Raw genomic sequence first — 23,242 nt, 5'->3', positions numbered from 1 at the left:
TTTATTTTGGAAATATATATCTAGCTCAATTGTAAAATAGTTTAATGGATAGAAAGCCATAGCTCTTTGAGTTTGCAGTCTCTTAAATAAAAAAATCCTTATCCAGCAATAATAATTATAATAATTATATTATTATTGCAACATTGCAAGGCCATGGAAATACATTAATAAAAATCTTATAGCTTTGCTTGTTTGTCTTATCCTATTTATGTTTTCAGGGAAAAAAAGGGGGGGGGGGGGGGGTTGAGTATTAGAAATCGGTTTTATATACAATGTCTTTCAAAAGTTTGGGGCTAGTAAGATTTATATAATATATTATTATTATTATTGTGATTTTGAAAGAAACCAATACTTTTGTTCAACAAGGACACATTGAATTGATCAAACATGGCACATGTAATGTTTCAAATAAACATGTCAAAGGATCCTGAAAAAAACTAAAATAAATAAAAGTATCAGGGTTTCCAGAGAAATATGAAGCAGCACGACTGTTTTCTACAATGACAATAACAATAAATGTTTATTATTTAGAAATTATTAGAATGATATTCAGCATATTATAATAATTTCTGAAAGATCATGCGAGACTGAAGACTGAAAATTCAGTTTAAATTACATTTATAAAATATATTCAAATAGAAAACTTTTATTTAAAACTTGAGTAATATTTCACAGTATTACTATTTTTACTGTGTTTGGTCAGATAAATACAGCCTTGGTGAGCAGGAGACACTGAAAAAAATAATAAAAAAAATACTGACCCCAAAGTTTTGAATGGCTCTAAACAGTAATTTTATTATTTTTACTTAAATATTATTTGTTAAGATAAACAATATCAAATATCCTGAATACTCTGTTATGTATTATTATCATTTCCAAATGTATGTTTCATTACAGGGTGCAATATAAGTGTGAAGAGTCGGTCATCATAGAAACGACTCTAGGTGATGCTTACTGTTCAACAAACAGCATCTCGATAAATTGAACTTATAATTTAAACATTAACAAATGTTCTTCATCAATTATGATTTCAGAATATCAGCATACCAAAATATTTGTGCACTGTTTGGTTTTGAAAACTCAATAAATCTGGAAAGAAATAATAATAATCTACTCTGTTATTGTCTCATTTATTTAAACCTGTTTACTGTCATGTTATCATGGATTTCAAACGATGAGATCTTAAATGATTCGTTATCATGTAGCTCCCTCTGCAGGACAATATTAGTGTTACAGCTTTCAAATGAAAAACCATAGATCTAAAAGACTGTTATTTTCAAAATTAATCCAAGTACCCCAAGCATCAGGAGTACATGGAAACTTGGCAAGATAACAACTCTATAGATTATTTCTATAATATTTTTGTTTTATATAAGATTATATATCTTCTAAACCATTTGATGAATCCAAATTTAAAGAAACAGCACAGCTCTCCTCATTTGCTTCCTTAAGAAGAAACTGGCTGCTGGTTGTACATCAGGAATACGTTGCCAGTGTGTTTGATTCAATAACTCGGCTGCTCTGGTATCAGTGTGGACCTCCCATGTTCTGACAGAGCTGCGCAAATGAACAGAACAATTTCTAAAAGTGTCAAATGCTTCACACAACTGATTTTCTTTTCTGCTTTTACTGAAGTCTGAAGTGCAAATGCATAAATATCCTAAAGACAGTGCAATGCATAAACCATTTAATTGTACAAATGTCACATTGACAAAGATATAAATTACATACAAAACTAAATTGCAAAAAAAAAAAAAACCTGCATTAGTGATAACACAGAAGATACTTGATGTGTTTCAGCCATGAACATCTTAATCAGTGAATTATTCTGTAAATCATGACAATGTCTGAGTCTGAGCACTACAGATCCTTCATATGAATGCATTAGTGAACGGAACAATGTCAGATTTGAACTCAAGCATCATCTGGTGTATTTCATTCTACTGCCTGAAGGCATTCCTTCATGTGCAGTTCAGGTAAATGTTTTGTTCTACATAATGTTATTACAGAATATTATTTTAAATGCCATTCAAAATCAACAAGATCATGACCAGCATGATGTCACTGTATTCATTCTGTCATTATTTACATTAGGTACAATAGTCAGAATATACAACTGAATCTCACAAAACCTTTTTCAAAAACACATTTCAATCCAAAGATGACAGAAACAAGAAATCCTATTTAGCATTTATATTAAATGTTATTTCTTCTTTTTTTTTATTTAGGGAGAAATGTGAACGTTTTTGTGAGATTCATCTTTTTCTAACACAGTCAGTGTCTTTGGCGGTGGATCATCATCCATGAGCGTCTGATATGTTCTCAGTAGGTTTATTTGCTGCGTTTGAGCCAGTCTCTCCAGGGCGTCTGGTTCTGCTCGGGGCAGATCTCTGATCGACTGGACGGCCGTCTGGACTTATGCAGGAAAGAAAGCCGACCCGCTGATCTCTTCTGAAGCTGTTCTGTCTGCTGCTGGCTCCTCAGCTGCTGATTGATGATGACCTGGATATCGTCCTGCAGGTGCACACAAATAGTTCATAAACATGATACATTATAACATTTTAAAAACCTACTTCTGCACATCAGTGTAAAGGATTTGGGTATTTGAGTACTACATGAAATTAGTAACCCCCACACCCTCACAAAATTACTACAATTGTAAACTTAAAATAAAAACTGAATAATTGCATAAAATTATTATTAAAAAGCTATGACAGCATCTCAATTATATTAAAATAACACTGGCAAACGAACAAAGACATCAACACTCTATCAGTGAATCCATCCTCCGATTCAGATTCATCCTCATCCAACAGAATATATTTCCTGTTCTTATCCAGCAGCCAACAGACGTTAAAATACAATCAACTTTTTTTATCATTTCAATTTTATCTACTCATTTAAAACAGAAAAAGCAGTTACACATCATTAAACAGCTGCAGGCTTCCACTGTGAACAGCAGGGGGCGACAGAGTATCCATTACATCATTAACACACAATACACTCCTAATCTATGCGAGGACTGGGAGGACAAACACACAAAAGTTTCTTACCTGCCAGGCCTCCAGTTCCTGGGACAGCTCAAGTTTGCGCTGAATGGCTTCCAGGAGCTGGTTGTTTAAACACATCATATCATGCTTTGTCCTCAGCAGCTCTGTCTCCATCACTGTCTTCCTGCAGGAGAGAAAACCCAACACAAAAACATAAAAAATGCCTCTTTTCTAACAGACAAAACTAAAAGTATCTAAAAGAAAATGTCACTCACATAACTGAATGCATACTTTCTCATTAACATTTATAGAATCATAATACCAAGTGAATGTTCAATATTTACTTAGTGATGGCATCATCGCGCTCCTTTATGGCCTGCTGAACTACTTCCTGCTCCACAAGTCTCTCGGCTCTCAGCATGAGCTCTGTGTTTTCTGCTATGAGACGCTCATTCTGAGAAAGAAACCAACATTTTTTTTAAATATAAGATACAACTATACAATAAGTGAATGTAAAAAAAGACATAAAAATAAAGTTAAATGAAACTGCACAAGGCTCATGGCAGATAAAGTGAACAAACAATAGAGATAAATAGACTTTTAGTGCTAAAAAAGCTTATTCAGTCTGATTAAAGTGACAAAGGGCTCAAGAGCAGTTATTTTATTTAACTGACTGATGAGGTAGTGGAATGATGTCAGTTCCATGGTGAATGAGGTAGTGAGCAGACCAATGCTGCACAAAGTGACATGTGTATGTTATCGTATGTTAGTTCGTATGCAAGTTCGGGAGAGAGTTCAGCTTCCTCACAGCCTGATGAATGAAGCCGTCCTTAAGTCTGCTGGTCCTGGCCTGGAGACTCCGCAGTCTCCTCCCTGATGGCAGCAGACTGAAGAAGCTGTGTGATGGGTGAGTGGGATCACCTGTGATGCAGTGGGCTTTACGGGTGAGACAGGTTCCATAAATGTCCTGGAGGGAGGGGAGAGAGACACCAATGATCTTCTCAGCTGCTCTCACTATGTGTTGCAGAGTCTTCCGGCAGGACGCGTTGCAGGTGCCATACCACACAGTGATGCAGCTCGACAGGATGCTCTCGATGGTGTCCAGGAGAGGTCCTCTGTGATGTGCACACCCAGGAACTTGGTGCTGCTCACTCTCTCCACAGTCGCACCGTTGATGGTCAGAGGAACATGCTGAGTGTGCGGTCTCCTGAAGTCAACAACAATTTCCTTTGTCTTCTCCATGTTCAGAGAGAGATTGTTGTCACTGCACCACCCGGCCAGACGGCTCACCTCGCTCCTGTAGTTTGTCTCATCTTTGTTGCTAATGAGACCCACCACAGTCGTGTCATCTGCAAACTTAATAAAAAGGTTGGAGTTGTGTGAAGGTGTGCAGTCATGGGTCAGCAGAGTGAAGAGGAGGGGGCTCAGCACACATCCTTGGGGGGCCCCAGTGTTCAGTGTGATGGTGCTGGATGTGTTCCTGCCGACCCGTACTGCCTGAGGTCTTCCAGTCAGAATGTCCAACAGTCAGTTGCACAGCGAAGTGTTGAGCCCCAGCTGGACCAGTTTGTAAAAGAGCTGTTGAGGGATGATTGTGTCGAATGCTGAACTGGTGTCTATGAACAGCATTCTGACAAATGAGTCATTTTTGTCTATATGTGTGAGTGCTGAGGGGAGGGTAGTGGAGATGGCATCATCGGTCGACCGGTTGGACCGATATGCAAACTGGAAGGGGTCCAGGGAAGGGGGGAGGGCAGACTTGATGTGGTGCATGACTAGTTTTTCAAAGCACTTCATGACGATGGGGGTAAGTGCAATAGGACGGTAGTCATTGAAGCATGATGGAGATGGCTTCTTCCGAACTGGAATGATGGTGGTAGTTTTTAAACATTTGGGAACAACAGCCTGACTCAGTGAGATGTTGAAAATGTCTGTGAACACATCAGTGAGTTCTGCTGTCTCTCAGTACACGCCCAGGACTGTTGTCAGGGTCAGCGTCATCACCTGGTCGCCGGGAGGAGGTGGAGTCTTCTGTGCAGTGGTGCTGTTTTGTTGCTCAAAGCGAGCGAAGAAGGTGTTCAGCTCGTTCAGCAGAGAGATGTTGTTGTCACAGGTCCGTGGTGGGGGCTTGTAGTCCGTAATGGTCTGTATCCCCTGCCACAGGTTCCTAGTGTCTCTGCTGTCGCTGAACTGATGGGCTATCCTCCTGGCGTGCGTTCTCTTAACGTCTCTGATGCCGCGGGACAGGTTGGCCCTGGCTGTTCTCAGGCCCACCTCATCACCAGCTCTGAAGGCAGCGTTCCGTGTCTTCAGGAGTCTGTAGACCTCCCCTGTCATCCATGGCATCTGGTTGGCCCGGACAGTGATGGTCTTTGTGACCATTACATCAGGGCTTTGTAAACTCCTCTCTGTGTGGTGTAAACAAAGTATAAAATGTTATTACCTCGTGTTGGAAAGTTAATGTGTTGGTGTATCTTTGGAAACACACTCTATAAGTCATTATGGTTGAAATTCCCAGCTATGATGAGAAAAGCATGCTGCTCACAGATGTGCTGTTACAGTTCATTTAGTGGATCGTTCCTGTTGTAGTTGTTTGGAGGAATGTAAACCGAAATAAGCAGTATGGCAGTACATTCCCTCTGCAGATAGAATGACCGGCACATAAATAATCAAACTCCACCAGGGGTGAGCAGTGTTTGCAGATCACAACAGCATCGCGGCACCACACATCATTGATGTAAACACAAAGCCCACCGCCACAGGTTTTTCCTCCCGCGACGAGGGCTCTGTCCGCTCGATAGCACGTCAGCTGGTTGAGCGGAATAGCGCAGTCTGGAACGCTGTTGCTGAGCCATGTTTGCGTGAACACAAAAACACAACAGTCTCTTACAGTCCTCTGAGTTGAACGTAGTAGTCGGATGTAATCCAGTTTATTGTCCAAAGAGTGTACATTAGCCAGTACGATGGTGGGCATAGATGGCCATAGTATGCATGCTTAAAAGACAAGTGGATGTGATGAAGACCTACAAAAACACTGTGACTCACAAAAAAGACATGAAAACACCATTCTTTTGGGAGCGAGAGAAGGCACGTCGGTCTAATATCTAATATCTGTCTAATATTGCTAGTAATAATGTTAACATTACACAAAATTATAAAAGAAAAAGATCACACGCAAGTGCTCTGTATTCTCTCTGCTTGAAATCTTAAAAGGTGTGTGGAAAACTAATTTCAAGCATTTCAATCCTAAATTACTCAACTTTAATAACCAAATAAGCTCTTGTAAATGGCCCCCATTGCCACCAGCGGGCCTCATGTCAGGGTTCAGAGGGTGATGCTTGGTAATAATAACTTTGATAAAGTTTCTGTGTGTTAGTCATGTGTGTGAATATTTGAAAACGATGAGGTGGCTCTATCAATCTGGTGTAGAGAAGTGAAAAAGAAAGTGAGGATATGGGAAAGTGGTGGCTTTTGAAAATACACTGCTGAAATGACAATGCGACATTTCCATTCACTTTATGTTGATGTTCCAAAATCAAAAAACAAAAACAAGGCCCTCTTTTGAAAATCTGCTTAGGGCCTTATAATGTATAGATTAAAATGTTACAGCAAGTTTTTTCGAAGCAAACAAGCATTATTAAAGTATAATTCCATCTCATTAAATATTTCTGAGCTTTCTACAGATGCAGAAACTTTCACACACTGTTCAACATTTGAATTGATGCTGCAAAAAAGAAACGATCCGTTAACTGAATAAAAGATACTTCAAATGTAAACTAACTCTTTTCTTCCTGAAATAAAGTTGAACCGATTCACCACTTGACTTCACTTCATACAGCGGTGAATCCCAGTCAGAAAAGGCCCTCCAAACAATGGAGCCATTCTTTTTTTTTTTTAATGGAGCCCAGGTCAGTGGTGGTGGTATTGGGCTGCTGTTAGCTAATGCATGAAGAACTGTTACCTGATCCTGCAGCTCCTGTATCCGGATGGACTTCTCACACGGATCGCTCACCGATCCCACAGTGGACTTCCTCTTCTCCTGCAGACACAAATGATACAGAAGCGTTCAGCACTGCATGCTGGGTGGCCTTGGAGAATTTGTCAAGTGTGGTCTTTGTTAGACTGTGATGGCAGGGTGCTTCTCTCTACAGCATCCACATCCCTTTCCCTCGGTCTTCATCGATCCTCACTTAACACACTACAACCTGAACAAAAACTCTGATGCAATTCCCACTTCAATCGTTAGAAGTTTGTTTAATATCCAAACCTTTTGTTAAATTAAACATATTGCACATTAACATTAAATCCTACTGTTATGCCATGTACTGACTGAGCTTACAGAAATAGGGCCCTATAATACACCAGGTGCAATGCGATGCAAGGCACAGCGCAAGTGTGTTTGCTAGTTTCAGTCCGGTGCCATTCGCATTTTCCCTGACTGCACCATAGACCAACTCAAACCTGGTCTTAAGTCTGGCGCAATGTTTTTTCTTTGTTATTTAAACGAACATGCCAAATATTACAAATTAAAGGATTGCAATGCATAAGATTTTTTTGTAGGCTAAATATTTATATATATATATTTTTTTTTCATGTCAGAGACGCGTTCTGTCTTTGCGCTTGGCAAATTCCACCATGTAAATAGCAAATCCGTCATGGCACGAGCGCAATTGGCTCTTAAAGGGAATGGAAGATGAGACTCTGATTGGTTTATTGCACGTTACGCCCAAAAAACACCCATTGCTCATTAAGAGAATAGGGACAACCCGTTTAGACCATGCGCTCGGGCGTGCCAACTGTTTTTCCATTGTTAAAATAGCAAAAGTGGATTTGGACACGCCCTGAGTTCACCTGCGCCGTGCGCTTTACACTTTGTGTTTAGATCGTTAAATTATATCTTTTCTAAAAAATGTATAGCTTCATTTTCTTCAAGAACATTAAAATCTCTTGTTTTCCTCTGTTTGGTGTGAGTTTGAAATATGATCCAGGAATGTAATGAGAGATTTGCCCAATGGCAAAAAGCACAAACTGATATGGTCTGAATACAGACATACTGTATGAAGATGTATGCTTGTAATGAATGTGACAGTATGAGAGGTCAAAATACTCCAGGGAGGAAGATATGTCATATACAGCACATTGTATGTTATGTTTCTGTACCTGTAGTGTCTCACTCATCCATTGTGCTGTGTGTTTCAGTTGTCCCAGCATGCCCTGCAGGCTGTCATCCGAGTCCTGCTCGGCCTCTGATCTGTAGGCCACAGGCTGAAGCAGTTCCAGGATGTAGTGCAGCTCCTGACAAACCTGCTGGGCAAGACATGTTCTAGTTGTGCCAAATATCAAATTAACAGGCATAAAATGTAAAAGTAAAAGTAAAACCTAAAGAGCCTTCTTGCTGTCCACTACAGCCTCCGGTTTAAGAAGCCTCATTTCTTTACAAATGCAGCAACTCTATATACGACACACAGTGCACTTCACATAATAGTGCAGAATGGTTCCAAAAAAAGTAGGGCTGTCAAAGATAATTTTTGTGATTAAAATTTAAAGCATTAAAAATAATGCAGCATCTGCTTCTTGATGTAGCTTTTATAATGTGTTTTCCCACATCTTACGGTATGTGTTACAGTATTATCACATAAAGTATTGATAAATGTTTTAACTAAAATAAACATGGGATAAATGAACGGACAGCTAAGTCGAACAGAGACGTGATATTAACAGACACATCAATATAGTTCTATGGGCAACACACTGCATACAAGCACAGCTAAATGTGATATAATGGGTTTGTGAAAATTTTAAGATCACTTAAAAAACAATAGTTTTGTAACGTTTAAAAAAATCCTATTAAAATGTAAAAAAAAAAAAAAAAAAATTGCACAAATTTTATTGTAATGTTGAATGGCTATATTTCTCATTTTGTCTCCAGAAATCGATTTAACAGAAAGATCAGCATCAGTTCTGGCATATTTGCCTTCATTCATAGTACTCAGTAAAAAGAAGCCATTAAACAAACATTTAAATATTAGGTATGATTAATCATGATTAAATAGAACTGTGAACAATCTTTTTTGTATTGACCGACAGCACTAATAAAAATGCATATTGTAATAAAAATCTGTACGGGAACTTTTCTTTAAACACCACTTTTCAGGTAGAAATATAAATAACATGTTCCTCGACTCTCCTACTATTTTTATTCATTCTGGGATTCCACTTTTGCATATGTTCTATACTGTACTGCCCATGATGAACAATGCTTTTCAATCTTAAGGGTGTCTCTCTCACACACACACACACACACGTCTGGTGTATTCAGAGAGTATCTTTTTTACTGGATTGCATTTACACCTTCACTCCAATGTGTATCCAGTAGGACTGGATAGACAAAAAAATCTTAAAAAGCATCAGGTTGTGTTACCTGAAACCCCCCTGTATATATACATATACAGGTATATACAATTTTTAGAGCTCTGAATTTAAATAGCTCTGTGTGTAGAGTGTAGCTAGAAGTCAATTAAACTGAGATTTATAAACATGAACAGAGGGCTCTTCTTCTGTAACATTCAAGTCTGGCATTATCAGGTTACAGTGAGCTGAGTTCAGAGTATCACCTGTCCTTTGTCCAGGCTCCAGTCTGCCACGTCCAGATTGTTTTCAAGCTCAGACAGTAAAGAGGAGTCGTTGTGACTCTTCTCCTGGAGGGCCACTTCTTCCTGCAGCTCCTGGACCTGAGACTGCAGCTCTTGAGCCCGGGATCGAACCCCATCCACTTCCCGCCAGGCCTCTGCCAGCTGGGACAGGGAGAGGAGAGAAGAAGGGTTATCATTCTTGTAAGTTATGTACGAATGTCAATGCATTTACACTGAAATTTTTTTTTTTTTTTTACATTCATGAAGTACATACGTCTTCAAACTGAAAATATTTTGCTAATTTTGGTGTGCCCCCCCCCCCCCCCCAAAGTTTCAGACCCTGATTCTTTCATGCTTCATGATTCTCATCGACATTACTGAATCTGTGCACATATGGAAAAGCTAAGCTATGTGTGAGTGGTAAATGCATTTTCATCTCAGCGCGAAATTAATGTAAACACAATCAGCTGTGTCTTGAAGACAGGACTAAACATCTGATTTCACAAACAGATCTGTTCATTAGAGTGAATGCAGCGTAGAGCTGCCACTGTTTATGATGTCACCCCCCTTGGTGGGACGCTTACATTTACTTCACTATATTACAATTAAATTCTAATCTAATCATGACAAACTATATATTGTTGGAAAGGTCCAAGACTCCTTAATATATATTTTACCAATTTTTTTTTCTTAAAAATTATGTAGGACAAGTAATAAAAATGTATGGCAAGAGTGCATAACAGAAGTTTTGACCTTTGTCAAAAAAAATAAAAAAATAAAAATCTTTGCGGTTTTGGAATCGGATCATGATTCCCAGAATCAAAACAGGATCATGAGGTGGATCAATGGCTGATCATCAGCATTTGAGAATGTTTGGCATTAATCTATGCATCATATGACTACATTTTTACCATTCATAAGAACTACTGTAATTTTTATGAGACAAATCCTGAACCACCAGATTCCAGTTTCACATGAACTACAGACAGTTTCTACACAGAAGAAACTACACAGTTTCTTATTCAGAGTGAAGCATCCTGCTCAGCTGAGTATAGTGTGTGTGAGCGACCGAACCTGTTGTATGTGTGTGTGACTCTGTTGTTCTTGTAGATCCAGGCGTGCGTGGAGCGCTGTCACGGTGTCTTTTAGTTCCTCATTCTCGTGACAAGTCATCTTTAAGCGCTGCTTGAGTGTTTGCTCCCGCTGCGTGAGCCATGCCACCTGAAAGCACACAAACACAAACATTAGTCTATAAATCAACACATTCTACAGTCATTCACACTGCAGATGCTGTCGCTTTTTCATGTAGTTCTTGTTACAGTAAAATAGCCATGTTTGAATATAATCCTTGAATGGAAGAGAAGGTAGACAGATTTTGCACGTGGTCCATGATGAAGGGCGAGCGTGATGACCCTCTGCAAATAACTGCATTCTGCAGCCGTGTCCCAATTCAGAGGCTGCATCCTTTGAATGCTGCTTTTGAAGATCAACACAATAAAAGCATCCCAGTTCAAAGGCTCCTTCAAATGTGTGCTTCCTTAACCTTGCTATGAAGGAGTCAATAGATGGGTCCTTTGCAGCCCAGACTTTCCCAAGAATCACTGCACACCAGTGATGACAGGATTATTATTCAGTGTAAGTGCCAGTTTACAATTTTAAATTTAAAGGGATAGTTCTCCCATAAACAATTAATTACCTACCCTCATACCATTCCAAACCTCGATGTAGAACATAAAATGATATTTTGAAGAATGTTGCTAACCGACATTGACTTCTAGAGTATGAAAACAAATAAAATAAAAATACTATGGAGGTCACTGGCTGTTTACCAACTGTTTGGTTACCAACATTATTCAAAATACTTTTTCACGTTCAATAGACAAGGGGGTATGATGACAGAATTTAAGTTTTGGGTTTAACCCTAACATTACAACAACAACAACAACAACAAAAACTTTAAAGCAGTTTAAATATTGGCAAGTCATAAGATGCAATTTTATAGATAGCTTATTCATGTAAATATATCTACTGTATATAAATTGGCCAAGGTGAACATTAGGCGGGTTGTGAACCCTGTTTAGCTTTTTGATTTTTAAGGTGAAGGAGTGGCCTTTGAAGTTCTTCCAAGGATGCAGACTCTGAAATGGGACACAGCTATTGTCTAATCTATGCCACAAACAAAGACAAATGTAATGCTCTTTGAATGTTCCAATCAAATTCGAGGTCTGGAACTGACCACAGCATACCATTTAATAATCAGGCATGTGTGTAGAGCTGCAGATTCAATGTAAAACTATTTTTAAAGTTTATTTTCATTGTAATTACAGCATTTACCATTTTATAATATCAAATACCATACAGTGTGCGAGTATGTTTCAGTTTCTCACCTGTTCTCTAAGTGTGTTGATGATTTCTTCGTCCTGGGGTCTTGCTTGCCCCCTTTCTCTCATTTCTTCTTTCAGTCTTTGAAGCTCGCTGGTCATGGCTTGCTCCACTTCCATTCCCTAAACATACACAACACAGCTCACCAATCAAACCACTGTACGTCCAAACGCTTTTTCAGCTTTCAGAGAGGTTTAGAAATCAAATGGGTGATCTCCAGGAGAGGCATCATCATTCAGAAGAGAAAGGAACCTAACAAAAAGACATGTTTTTTCCACTAAGGAATGTGTCCCATTTTCATAGTGAAAAGAATTTAAGTTCGCTTGATAAGAGCTAAACAAGAGCATGCACTGGCTGCTCAGGGGCCTCTGGTGATGAACCTGAATCAGCAGATAACTGGACAGACGTCAGCGTGCATCACACACATTCAGAAGCAGATCAAAGAGCCGCATGACCGATGCAGCTTTGCATCTTGGTCTTGGCAGTGGCATCAGTCACTGGGAGCCTGTATGGGACAGGGGCGGCATTTGGAGGGGTGGCTAGAGGTCCTGGTTTAGTTAGACTCAACTACCGGCCACCGCAATGTTATTGACCCCATGAGGGAAAGACAACCATTGCATTGTTGCATTCAGTAACACTCCTGCCAGCTGATGCCCCAAGCCAGACAGCATCTTCAAACAAATAAACCTCCATTTATTTCAATAATATTATCAGAAAATATGACAAGCTTTATTAAAAAAGGACTGCATTTGCTCATAGAAGAAAATTCAGAAGAAAAACCAACTCCAAATGAGTTTGAACTGGGGTTGATGCAAGTTCAAACACAGAGAAAAATGCGCAATGCTTGGCCTTGGCATAACAAATGTGATTGGATATTAGAGTAGATGGTAGTCCAATGGGAGAAGAACATGTGAAATAGTTTTACTCACAAAATCAGTCAATATGAGCATGTGGATCTAAATGTAAGACATAGAGAGGACGCCAAAACAAGAGCATCTGACTCCAAAAACCATCTAATAGAACAGCATCTACTATTAGAAAATGCATTGTTCATTCTCCAATGCTCTTTTATAATGAAGTTTTTTAATAACTTTGTAAAGGCAGACAGTATTCTTCAGAAAGCATATCAATGTGGCATCTCCAAACTAATAAATCTCTATTAATGACCGAATTAGACTGTATCACTAAAGGAACTGCATTAATAGCAGTATTCACTAAAATAAGGTTATTTTACATGGCACTAAAGCTTTCAAAGTAGAGAATTAGCTTAAGGTGAACAATTCCAAAGACAAACAAACCAGGAAATACAGGGGACAACAAATCTGCACACAACTCTGAGGAAACAGCTTTATGTACTTGTAACTAAGTTCATCTTGGTGCTCCAACGGTCCAGGTTTTTATGCATATTAAAGTTAAAGTTTTAGCAAATTCATGAATGTTTGTTTCGCTAATTGCTCTGTGGTTGATTTTTTTGTGGAAACAGGGTCTTCATGCTGAATCTTGAGCCATGTATTGCACAATGGGGATAGTATTTAACTTTCACGATGGTCACAGACTCTGATTTTTTAGCTTCAGACTTTGATTCCATCCAGTTGGAGGATATCAAACATTTTTTTTAATTTTGAGATGATTTTAGAACACATTGTTTTCATTTGTCATGCATCTCCTAGCAACAAGTCACACATTTCTGTGCGAGTTTGTTGCGATCAGAAAAACTTGAAAGTCTGGTAGTCCGTCGTTAAGTGAATGATGAACTTTTTTTTTTTACCCCATTTAAAGAGTTGTGAAGTATATTCCAGACTTTAGTGATCGACAGCCTCTATCATTTACTTTCAGTTTTCACCTACTATTCTCTTTCGCTGATGCTTTTCTTTTTTACTATGCTTTGTGAGTATGCAGTAAAGAATGCTGTTCTTAGAAACACCAAACTACTGGTCCATGAAGGTTACAGATGCTCCTGTTAAACGGGCTCCCATGATTTGATCTTTTTTAATATCTGACAAGTCACTAAGCACTTTTACTGAACACTGCTGAAAAGAACGTGTACTACACTGATATACAACCTAGAGAGTATAGACAACATAAAGAAATAAAAGTTGATATTAACCCATATAATAATAGGGGTTCACATAACTTTGTCCAATCCCTGTATATTGTGAAGAATATTTTTTTTGTTTCCCCTAAAGTCATGCTAGAATGCATCACTATCTCCACTGCTCTTAAAGCTATTAAACTTTGGGAAATAACTTGAATGGTAACTCAGATCATGCAGTTTGTGGAGAACAGGTGTGGCATTCACAGCACAGCAGGTGACTGGAGAACAGCACGAGTGTGAATGATTTACAAAGCCTTGGAATTAAACCGTGACTGATCTCGTGACCACAGCAACTCTACACTTCCAGTATGCTTCTTTAAAGCAAAAAATTTAAATAGATACTCCTGAATGTTTGTTAGTTTAGTTTAGTTAGAAAAACTCCTAAAAAAAAACTAGAAAAAATGTCCTGATAGACTCGCTTAGCGCTTGTGTACTGTACAGACGGTTAGACTCTAAGAGTTTGTCATAAACAGTAACACCAGGCTATAAGAACGATTCACAGATACACACATTTGACCTAACCTCATCCAAAACCTCACACAAAGTTGACTCTGCATCTATATGAAGACATTACAGTATTTAATAAGTTAATTAAACATATGAAGATGGTTTCAGGTTGTTCTTTCTTTGTGGGTACAACACAAAACACACACACACACACATACTTACTTTTGACCCCAAAAGTAAAACCCACTACATGCACAGACATTCACACACACACACACACACACACACACACACACAAATACTTACCATTCAAGGCTTCACACAACCTTAGCAAAAAGTAGTATACTTCAAGTTTATTTTATTAAGTTTACTTAAGTAAAGTTCAAGTATACTTTTAAGTATACTTTATGTAGCAAGTATACAAAGTGTTCTAGTGTTCTAGTAGTATACTTGAAAGTGTACTGTTTCAATACTCCTTGGGACTAAATCGGCCCACTTTCTAGTACATAAAATATACTTTTAAATATACTTTAAGTATAACAGTAGCAAACTTTGAGTACACAACTAGTTTACCTCTATGTTTGTAGTTTGTACTGCAATTATAATAAAAGAGAACTTGATTTACTGAAAGTTTACTAATTAAATACTTTGTACACTACTCATAAGTTTTCTTTAAGTGAAACTTATATCATACTTTAAGACTACTATGTCCCTATTTAGGTTTGAATTTGTATAAATTTTGTTATATGAATATCTGAGCATGCAAAGCATACAAAGAAAGAACAGTGTATCTGCTTGTAAACAAAATCATTTCATTCTAGCTTCATGCATTCTTTTTTTAAACACTTTAATGTGGGTAAGTTACAAAAAAAAGGTTGATAGATGCAGGCTATGCACACTTTAACTACACAGAAATCCTTGCAAAATTCCAATCAGACAACGGATGAGGAGATTTCGCTCAAGAGCAATTGACGACATAGCTGAGAAGAAAATATTTAAGTGTAGGTATTATTACGGTTTTTATGACCTAGATGTACATTTTACCAGTTGTTACCTACAGTTTATACAAACATTATGGTCATCCAGTGATTGATATCTCAAACATAATAATAGCGGTTAGACGTTGGATTTTGGTTGAAAATGAAAATCGGGTTGACTGTTTGACGTCAAGCTCCAATGTTGGGCAGATGCTGAATTTTGGCTAGAATAAACACCCCCCCCCCCCCCAAAGCAAAAAAAATAAACATAAAAAAACGGTGAAATGCATGGCAGTATACGTATTACCAGCTTCACTTATTACTAACCAGTTTGACTTTATTTCTGTCAGACGTCTACAGAAGTTCTTTTTGAGAATTAACAGAGGTTTAGATGTTGATGTTTTATTTGAAAATGTTTGGTCACCATTATTGTGATCAGTGTTTGCTTTAGTTGGGTAGTTTGACTCTTGGCTTAGTAAGTTTGTGGTTCCTGTAATAGTGTTTACCAAAACACATAATTTGTTATAAAAGGAGCCATAAACAAAGATAAGGTGACATAGTTGTCATCATCATGAAGAAAAATGATTGAGGAACATTATTTTTATCGTCATAGACCCAAAGTGGTTATTTATTAGTGGTGGAAATTATGATTCTTTTTAGAGATTCGTTCATTTTCAGTTCGTTCACCAAAATGATTCGTTCAGAATCGTTCACTGATTCGTTCAGTGACCATTTCTTCGTATTACACAAAATAAGACAGCAGATGGCAAAAAAGAGTGTATTATGTGTTATGTCTTAAGTCAACAAACGTATTCACTTGTTTCAAAAACTGATCTGGCTTTATTAAAATGTGTGTATAATCACATTCAATATATAAAGTTTAATTAAGTTTTTCAGACGAACAAAGCACAAGGTTTTCTTGCCTAATTAGCATTTTAATTGTTTGGTCAGACAGTTTGTATATTATATATTCACATTCATAAATCGGGGATTAAACGTGGAGTTGCTAAATATCAAAACAACCGTATGTGCACAGTACAGTACACTGCGCTTTGCATTTTTGCGAGATTGACATGCTAAATGGCAGACTAACCCGGTTTACTCTCATTCATTTCGTTCACGAACGAGATAAGCTATGTGCCAGTTCATTTCATTCACGAACGACATGTATCAGCTCATTCAACTCATTCACTAACGACATGGGTACCAGTTCAGTCATTTCGTTCACGAACGATAAGATCTCCAGATCTAGTTCAGACTCATATGAAACTCGTTCATTAAGGGCGTATTCGTTCACTACATTCAACAAATCACATACTCTGTCACATCTCATACTCGAAGGCTATTGGCTCGAGATTGAGTAATTCTTTGACAGGATGAAATGGTTGTTACCCGGTTCACTGAGCTGCGCATGCGCTGCTTATAGCGCCGCGCTGCTGTGAAGGGAGGAACTTCACTGAACGAGAAGTACGAATCAGTGGATTACGTGAACGAGAACGATTCGTTCACCTAAAAGATTCGCTCAAAAAGAACGATTCGTTCACGAACGACACATCACTATTATTTATTATTAATGAACAAAATTCAAGAGACAATACTTTCTTCCCTCAGATCAGACATTCTGAATTAAAAAAAAAAAAAAACATTTTGGGAGAAAAAGTTTTCGAGACACATAGACATCAATAATCAGTATATGAATCTCAACAATGGTGACATGCTTCATGCAGCAATGCATGCTGGGAGCCACCATAGTATACAACTCATGGCTCCCAGCATGCATTGCTGCATGAAGCATGTCACCATTGTTGAGATTCATACGCTGATTGTTGATGTCTGGGTGTGTCACTGTAGGTTAAGTTTTTTGAGCTCTTGTTTGTTAAAAGATTTTAACTGATTGTTATAATACTGCTGGATCTCATGTGGCAGAAACACAGGGTTTGTAATATGAATGTACTAACGGAAGAACATAATTGTTAGATTAAAAAACATCAGCAAATCAGATTATTTGATGATGATTATAAAACCATTAACAGGTAACAGCCATCACCTGATCTCATGTCACTTTAGCTTTCTTTGAAGCTGCAAATGTGTTCGACAAACAACCTGTCACAGCACCCACAAAAACCAAAACGTACATTAAGTGTTAAGAGCTCAACTAATGGAAACACTAATCACTGTTATGGTGTTTAACTGTTATGCTGTTATGGAAATTAATCACATTAGAGTTAAACCCCTGTTAATTTTCAATAAGAGCTTCCAGCGTCTTCCTGACGTCACATTGATGTACTGTGCCTGCTGGGTGGTGTTTCTTTTTCTTCTTCACTTGTGTATTTTTGAAAATTTTGTACAGAAGATGCATACTAGCACCCTCTACCATAAAACAATGCAAACACAGATTCTAGGAGTATAGCTCAAATATATTTAGACTTTTTGTAAGTATAAGTCAAGTATACTTAAACGTAATTTTAAGTATATTTCTGAGAAGTACATAAAGAGCATTTCTGAGAAGAACATAAAAAGTAAACTAAAAGTATACTTTCCTATTTTTAGTTTAAAAGAAGTATACTAATAGCACACTTGAATAAACTTCTTTTTCGTAAGGGCACCTAAAAAAATAAAATAAAATCTGCAATTGAACCATAAAAGCCACTTATCTGCTCTAGACTCCACTCCAGACCCTGTTTGAGAGCAGTTGAAACCAAAACATATAGATGGTGGAAGCCGTGGTGGAATTAGTAAGACATACTTCCTCTTCCTTCGGAGCAGGACAGGACACATAAACATCAGTGTTTCCTGATCTTTGATTTCTTGGAAAAAATGCTCTCAGACACAGTCTCTACGGCTGTGTGGCGTGTGGAGGATGAGAGGGTGAGGGACTCCCAGAGGAACGATACGAGTTAACCATTACTCTAGTCCAAACTCACAGCAATACATGACTACAGAGCACAGTCTAGCGCAGGGAGCCTCAAATCTGGCCCACGAGATCAACTTTCCTGCAGAGTTTAGCTCCAACTCTAATCAAACACACCTGAGCAAGCTAATCAGTGTCTTCAGGATCATTAGAGAATCACAGGTAGGTGAGGTTGATCAGGGTTGGAGCTAAACTCTGCAGTGCAGAGCCCTCCAGGACAAGATTTGAGGAACCCTGCTCATGAGTCTGAACCTGGCAACTGTACAAACAGAAAAAAAATGTGCAAACCTCAACTTTTTGCATAACACACTTGTGAGATTAGACACGACGAGTCGAGTGTGAGAGGCACGTCTGTGAAAGCGGTTTCCTCACAGAATGAGTCAACGGCAGCGGGTGCATCTAAATTTAGATTTCTCATCTCTTACAAGAAGGAGGAGAAGATTTGTGGAAGGCCCATCACAGGAAAAAAAAAATCTGACTTTCTTTCACAGTTTTCATCTCGCATTTCTGTAGTTGTTTTGTGTTTGTTTTTGTTTCTGCCACAATAAAAAACAAACAAACAAAAAAATATGGTAACTGACTTTTTATATAAGAATTCATAGTTTTTCTTGTGTATTGTAAATTTATATCGTTTATATATAATATGAATATATATATATATATATATATATTTTTTTTTTTTTTTCATGCGTTAATTTGGTTGATGTCATGCCTTATAAAACTAATTTTAATGACAAGTTCTTCCTGCTACTTGCTCTCTTTCTCTCTATTACATTTTTTCACTTTAAAGAATTTCATATTTATACATCATGGTGTTATTTGTTTCACTTCCTTTAATTTATCCTGATAAAAAAAGATATTGTATTGCAGTAATATATTACTGAAATAATGTAAAACAATATTGAATTATGGCAATGAGAATCTACTTAGAACAAACATTATGAACAACTGGAATTATTTAACAAATATTCAAAATTGTATTTAAAGAAATTGGTAAAAATAGCATCTTAATAGAATAAAAAAACATATATATAACACTTAGGGAATTATTAGGGAACACACATAGAACAACAATAGTTGACTGTGTATTAGTACTTGTAATCACATATTAATGCCTTATTCTGCATGACCTTATTAAAGATAATTTAACACAATACCTAAACACAACTACCACCACAATCAGAGTGACTTTGTGCTTCTTTGGGATGGCACAATCAAGTGATGTTCACTTGAACAATAAACAACAAATGAGGAGTTATTTGAGGTAAAATACTGCTACAAAATATATATATCTTATTAATAGAATAATAATTATATTAATGTTTTTATAGAGGAATTATTTCTAATTATTCTAAAATATGTTTCATTTTCTTTATACAAAATATAATTTCCTGTTTTTCTCTTTTGATTTTGCGCTGAGATGTGAAACTTTTTTTTATAATGTTATCTCTGGAATCTGAGTCAGATGCTACTGTGGTTTCGCTCATATGGCCTTAACCAGGAAGGATGAGGAAAGTAAAGAGGAATGTCACAGAACAGCACTGCCACAAACCCTGAGCCAAATACTGTCACCACACACTCTTTACAAAGCTGAAATCAGCATGTGAGCCCCCTGTCATTCATAGATCACTAACAGTTTTCAATAAGGTCCGATTCGTTAATGCTAATGCAACAGCTAGCATAACCAGCAGTGAGCAATACAATTTCACACCATTTACTAATCTTTGTTCATGTTAATCAATAAAACAAATATCTTCCTTGTTTGTTCATGTTACTGCATGTTAGTTTAAATTTAAAAAGATAACTTTTGATTTTAAAAATGCATTAATAAATGCTACAATTGATCATTAATTAAGATTAACAAATGTTGAAGAAGTATTGTTTATTGTTCATGTCTACTGAAACTGTAAAGTGTTACCCATAGATTTATTAAAAGTATGTATTATAGGGTTGGGACTTGTTTCCTCATACTGCATTCACAATTTTTGGATGCCAGATCTTTTTTCCATATCATATCTGTTACACTGAGCCTAGATACAGTGTGAAGTCATCTTTAACTGAGCAAGAGACGATGCCTGTTGCATAATTGGCCTTTATAATCGTTACGGTCTTTTATGAGCCCTGTATGCGCATGTCCTCCAGTTACGGTAAGTGTGTGGTTTGGTTTTGCCGTCTGCTAATAAAGGACAAATTCATTACACTGTCAAAGCAACAAATGTCCTTAATGATCGCATCATCAGAACTGGCTCGTCACTTTGATCATTACATACAGTATACGAGCACGCAAAAGGTTACAATGATTTTGATATGATAGTGATTAAACGTTTAATCACATTTATTTGGCTAAAAATAAATCTCATATTGTATAATCTCAATTATTGCCATTTTATTGCACTTTCACATAAGCACAAGTACAAGAGAACGTCAGCTTGCATGGTTTGATTTTTTTTACAGAAAACAAACACAGGCTGTCTTAAACTTTCCTTTAAGCAGAATATAGATCTGTTGAACTGTTTTCAGCTCATCTGTGCTTTTTCTGTAATGTAGAAAGAGTGCATGCACATAGTTGCCAGGTTGGGGAAATTAAATAAACCACTGGTCCAAAATAAAACAAACTTTAAATGGGGGATTTAAACTCTTGAGATCTGGCAACCGGAATCTTGTGACAGCTTGTTACCAATGAAAAATATCACTGATGATTATTCTTAATAAATTGAGAGAAACACAAGAAATCGTGATTAAAATACTATTCATCGTGAAGCCTGATAGTATCAAGCAATAACTGATTTAAGTTTTTTTTACTGTATTGAGGTGGATGTGAAGGTTTCTTGCTGGTCAAATGAGCTGTCATTGAACGCCTGCAGATCCAGCACTGCAGGATGAGTTATCATCAGATCAGTAACCGTGATATGAGGAACAGTAAGAGTGATGTCACTGACCCTCTGCAGCTGTTCTCCGAGTCTCTGGCTGTGTTCGCTGTGCTCCTGCTTCAGTCTGCTCTTCTCTCTCTCCGTCTCGCTCAGACTCCGCTTCAGTCTCTCGACCTGCGCCTGCAGCTCCTGCACGTCTCGCTCCAGCTCAGACACCTGACTCTCCCACTGCGCCTGGCAGTCCTCCAGCTTCACCCGCAGCTCGAACCTGCCCTGCTCCAGCTCCTGAGGACACAGCGCCGAGGCGATTTCACACAGACCACTCCGAGATATCACACTTTGATTTGACACTCCACTTTAGACATTCTACTAACTAGAAGCGACTTTGTAACGTGTCAACTAACTCTCGTTACAGTTTTAGTAGACTGGGGAATAAGTTAACATGTAGTTGCAAACTTACCATATAGTCAGTAGAATGTCTAAAGTGGACTATCAGAATAAAGTGTTACCCACTAAAGCTATAAAATAACCTTGTTTAACACAACTACGCCCAGCACATTTGTTTTATTGTATTTTCTTTACATGTAGTAAACATTCAATGAATGAATATAACGGCTTAGAATTTTCTTACAAGTTAGTCATTAGATAGATAGACAGACAGATTAGAAATATTAGATGTGAAGATAGATAGATAGATAGATAGATAGATAGATAGATAGATAGATAGATAGATAGATAGACAGATAGATAGATAGACAGATAGATAGATAGACAATTTATTTTTATGGTAAGTGGTAAAAATCAATTTATCTTAGCTACATTTAAATTTTACTGGAAGTTAATCAACTAAATTCGTTTATTTAAATATAGCTAAAATAAATGGATTGCAACCACTTACCATAAAAATATTTAGTAAATTCAATGAATATTTTTTTTCAGTGTAGATTGGTCTAACTTGAATTCGAAACTTGTCAGGTCAAGTAGTCAGATTATATTAGCCTAAAATATAAAATGTGAAATGTAAAGGATTAAGTAACTAACTTTGTACTTTGGTATAAAAGTAAATGTTTTTAAACGGCATGAAAATATTAGGGACCACTGTACACATAGTATTACATATGTGATATTAATATAAAGACACAAGTTTAAAAATGAATATAAAACATCAACTTTGTATAAAGCGGAAATGATGTGGACAGGGTTACAGACGGATAGACGTCAGCTGACCTCGAGCTGCTGCGCGTGCTGCTCCTGGAGCGCGTCTCTCTGCTGCTTCAGCTGTGTGTTCTCCAGCAGCAGAGCGTTGCCCAGCTGAGCTGCCAGAAGAACCTCGTCCTCCTTCTGCCGAAGCGCTGCCAACAGATCCTCACTGTCCTTATACTCCGGCGGACCTTCATCATGACTGAACTCATACGAGTAGAAGTCTTCCTCCACTTCCATCTTATGTGCTTTATAACACAGCTCTTCTCCCAGACTCATGGTGCTCGTGTTATGAGTGGAAACAGTGAGGCTCACGGGGAAAACTACCTGAGGTCTCGAGTCTCCATGTGTTTGCGCTTCTGAGTGAGAGAGACTGAAACTGGGTGAGAAGCCTCTGGTTGACACTCATGGGTTTGTTTGCACGCTGATGATGGAAAGAGACTCGTGTGGGTGGGGCTTGTGTACTTTCAGGTGACTCCTTACTGTAATCTTTTTTTTTCCTTTAACAAATGTATCGCATAAAAAATAAATAAGAGACTGGTGGTATGGGGTTATTACTGTTGCAGAATATGTTCAAAAATATAAACTTTACAAACAAATAGAAAAAGTAAGGACTACAAACAATTGTCATATCACAAAAGTCAAACGGATTCACAAATGAACAAAATAAAATGACCTTTATATTGCAATGCTGTATATATATATATATATATATATATTACAAATTAATTAAAAAAA

At 37.5% G+C, this 23,242-nt stretch overlaps 1 protein-coding gene across 1 annotated transcript; it reads right to left on the bottom strand.

Annotated features, from left to right (window-relative positions):
- Window positions 1–1,495: 1,495 nt before the first annotated feature.
- Window positions 1,496–22,895, bottom strand: LOC132123007 (BICD family-like cargo adapter 1). The gene is made up of 11 exons (XM_059533542.1): window positions 22,532–22,895; window positions 21,374–21,589; window positions 12,010–12,126; window positions 10,697–10,843; window positions 9,605–9,784; window positions 8,151–8,294; window positions 6,952–7,029; window positions 3,335–3,444; window positions 3,054–3,174; window positions 2,243–2,514; window positions 1,496–2,209 (listed from the first exon to the last, which is right to left on the bottom strand). Exons 1-10 carry the CDS (start codon window positions 22,781–22,783, stop codon window positions 2,332–2,334), a joined length of 1,548 nt encoding a protein of 515 aa, XP_059389525.1. The 5' UTR covers window positions 22,784–22,895; the 3' UTR covers window positions 1,496–2,209; window positions 2,243–2,331.
- Between the last annotated feature and the right edge of the window lie 347 nt (window positions 22,896–23,242).

Source organism: Carassius carassius, chromosome 41 (genome assembly GCF_963082965.1).
Source record: "Carassius carassius chromosome 41, fCarCar2.1, whole genome shotgun sequence".
NCBI lineage: Eukaryota > Metazoa > Chordata > Actinopteri > Cypriniformes > Cyprinidae > Carassius > Carassius carassius.
This window is presented reverse-complemented; position numbering and strand designations above follow the sequence as displayed.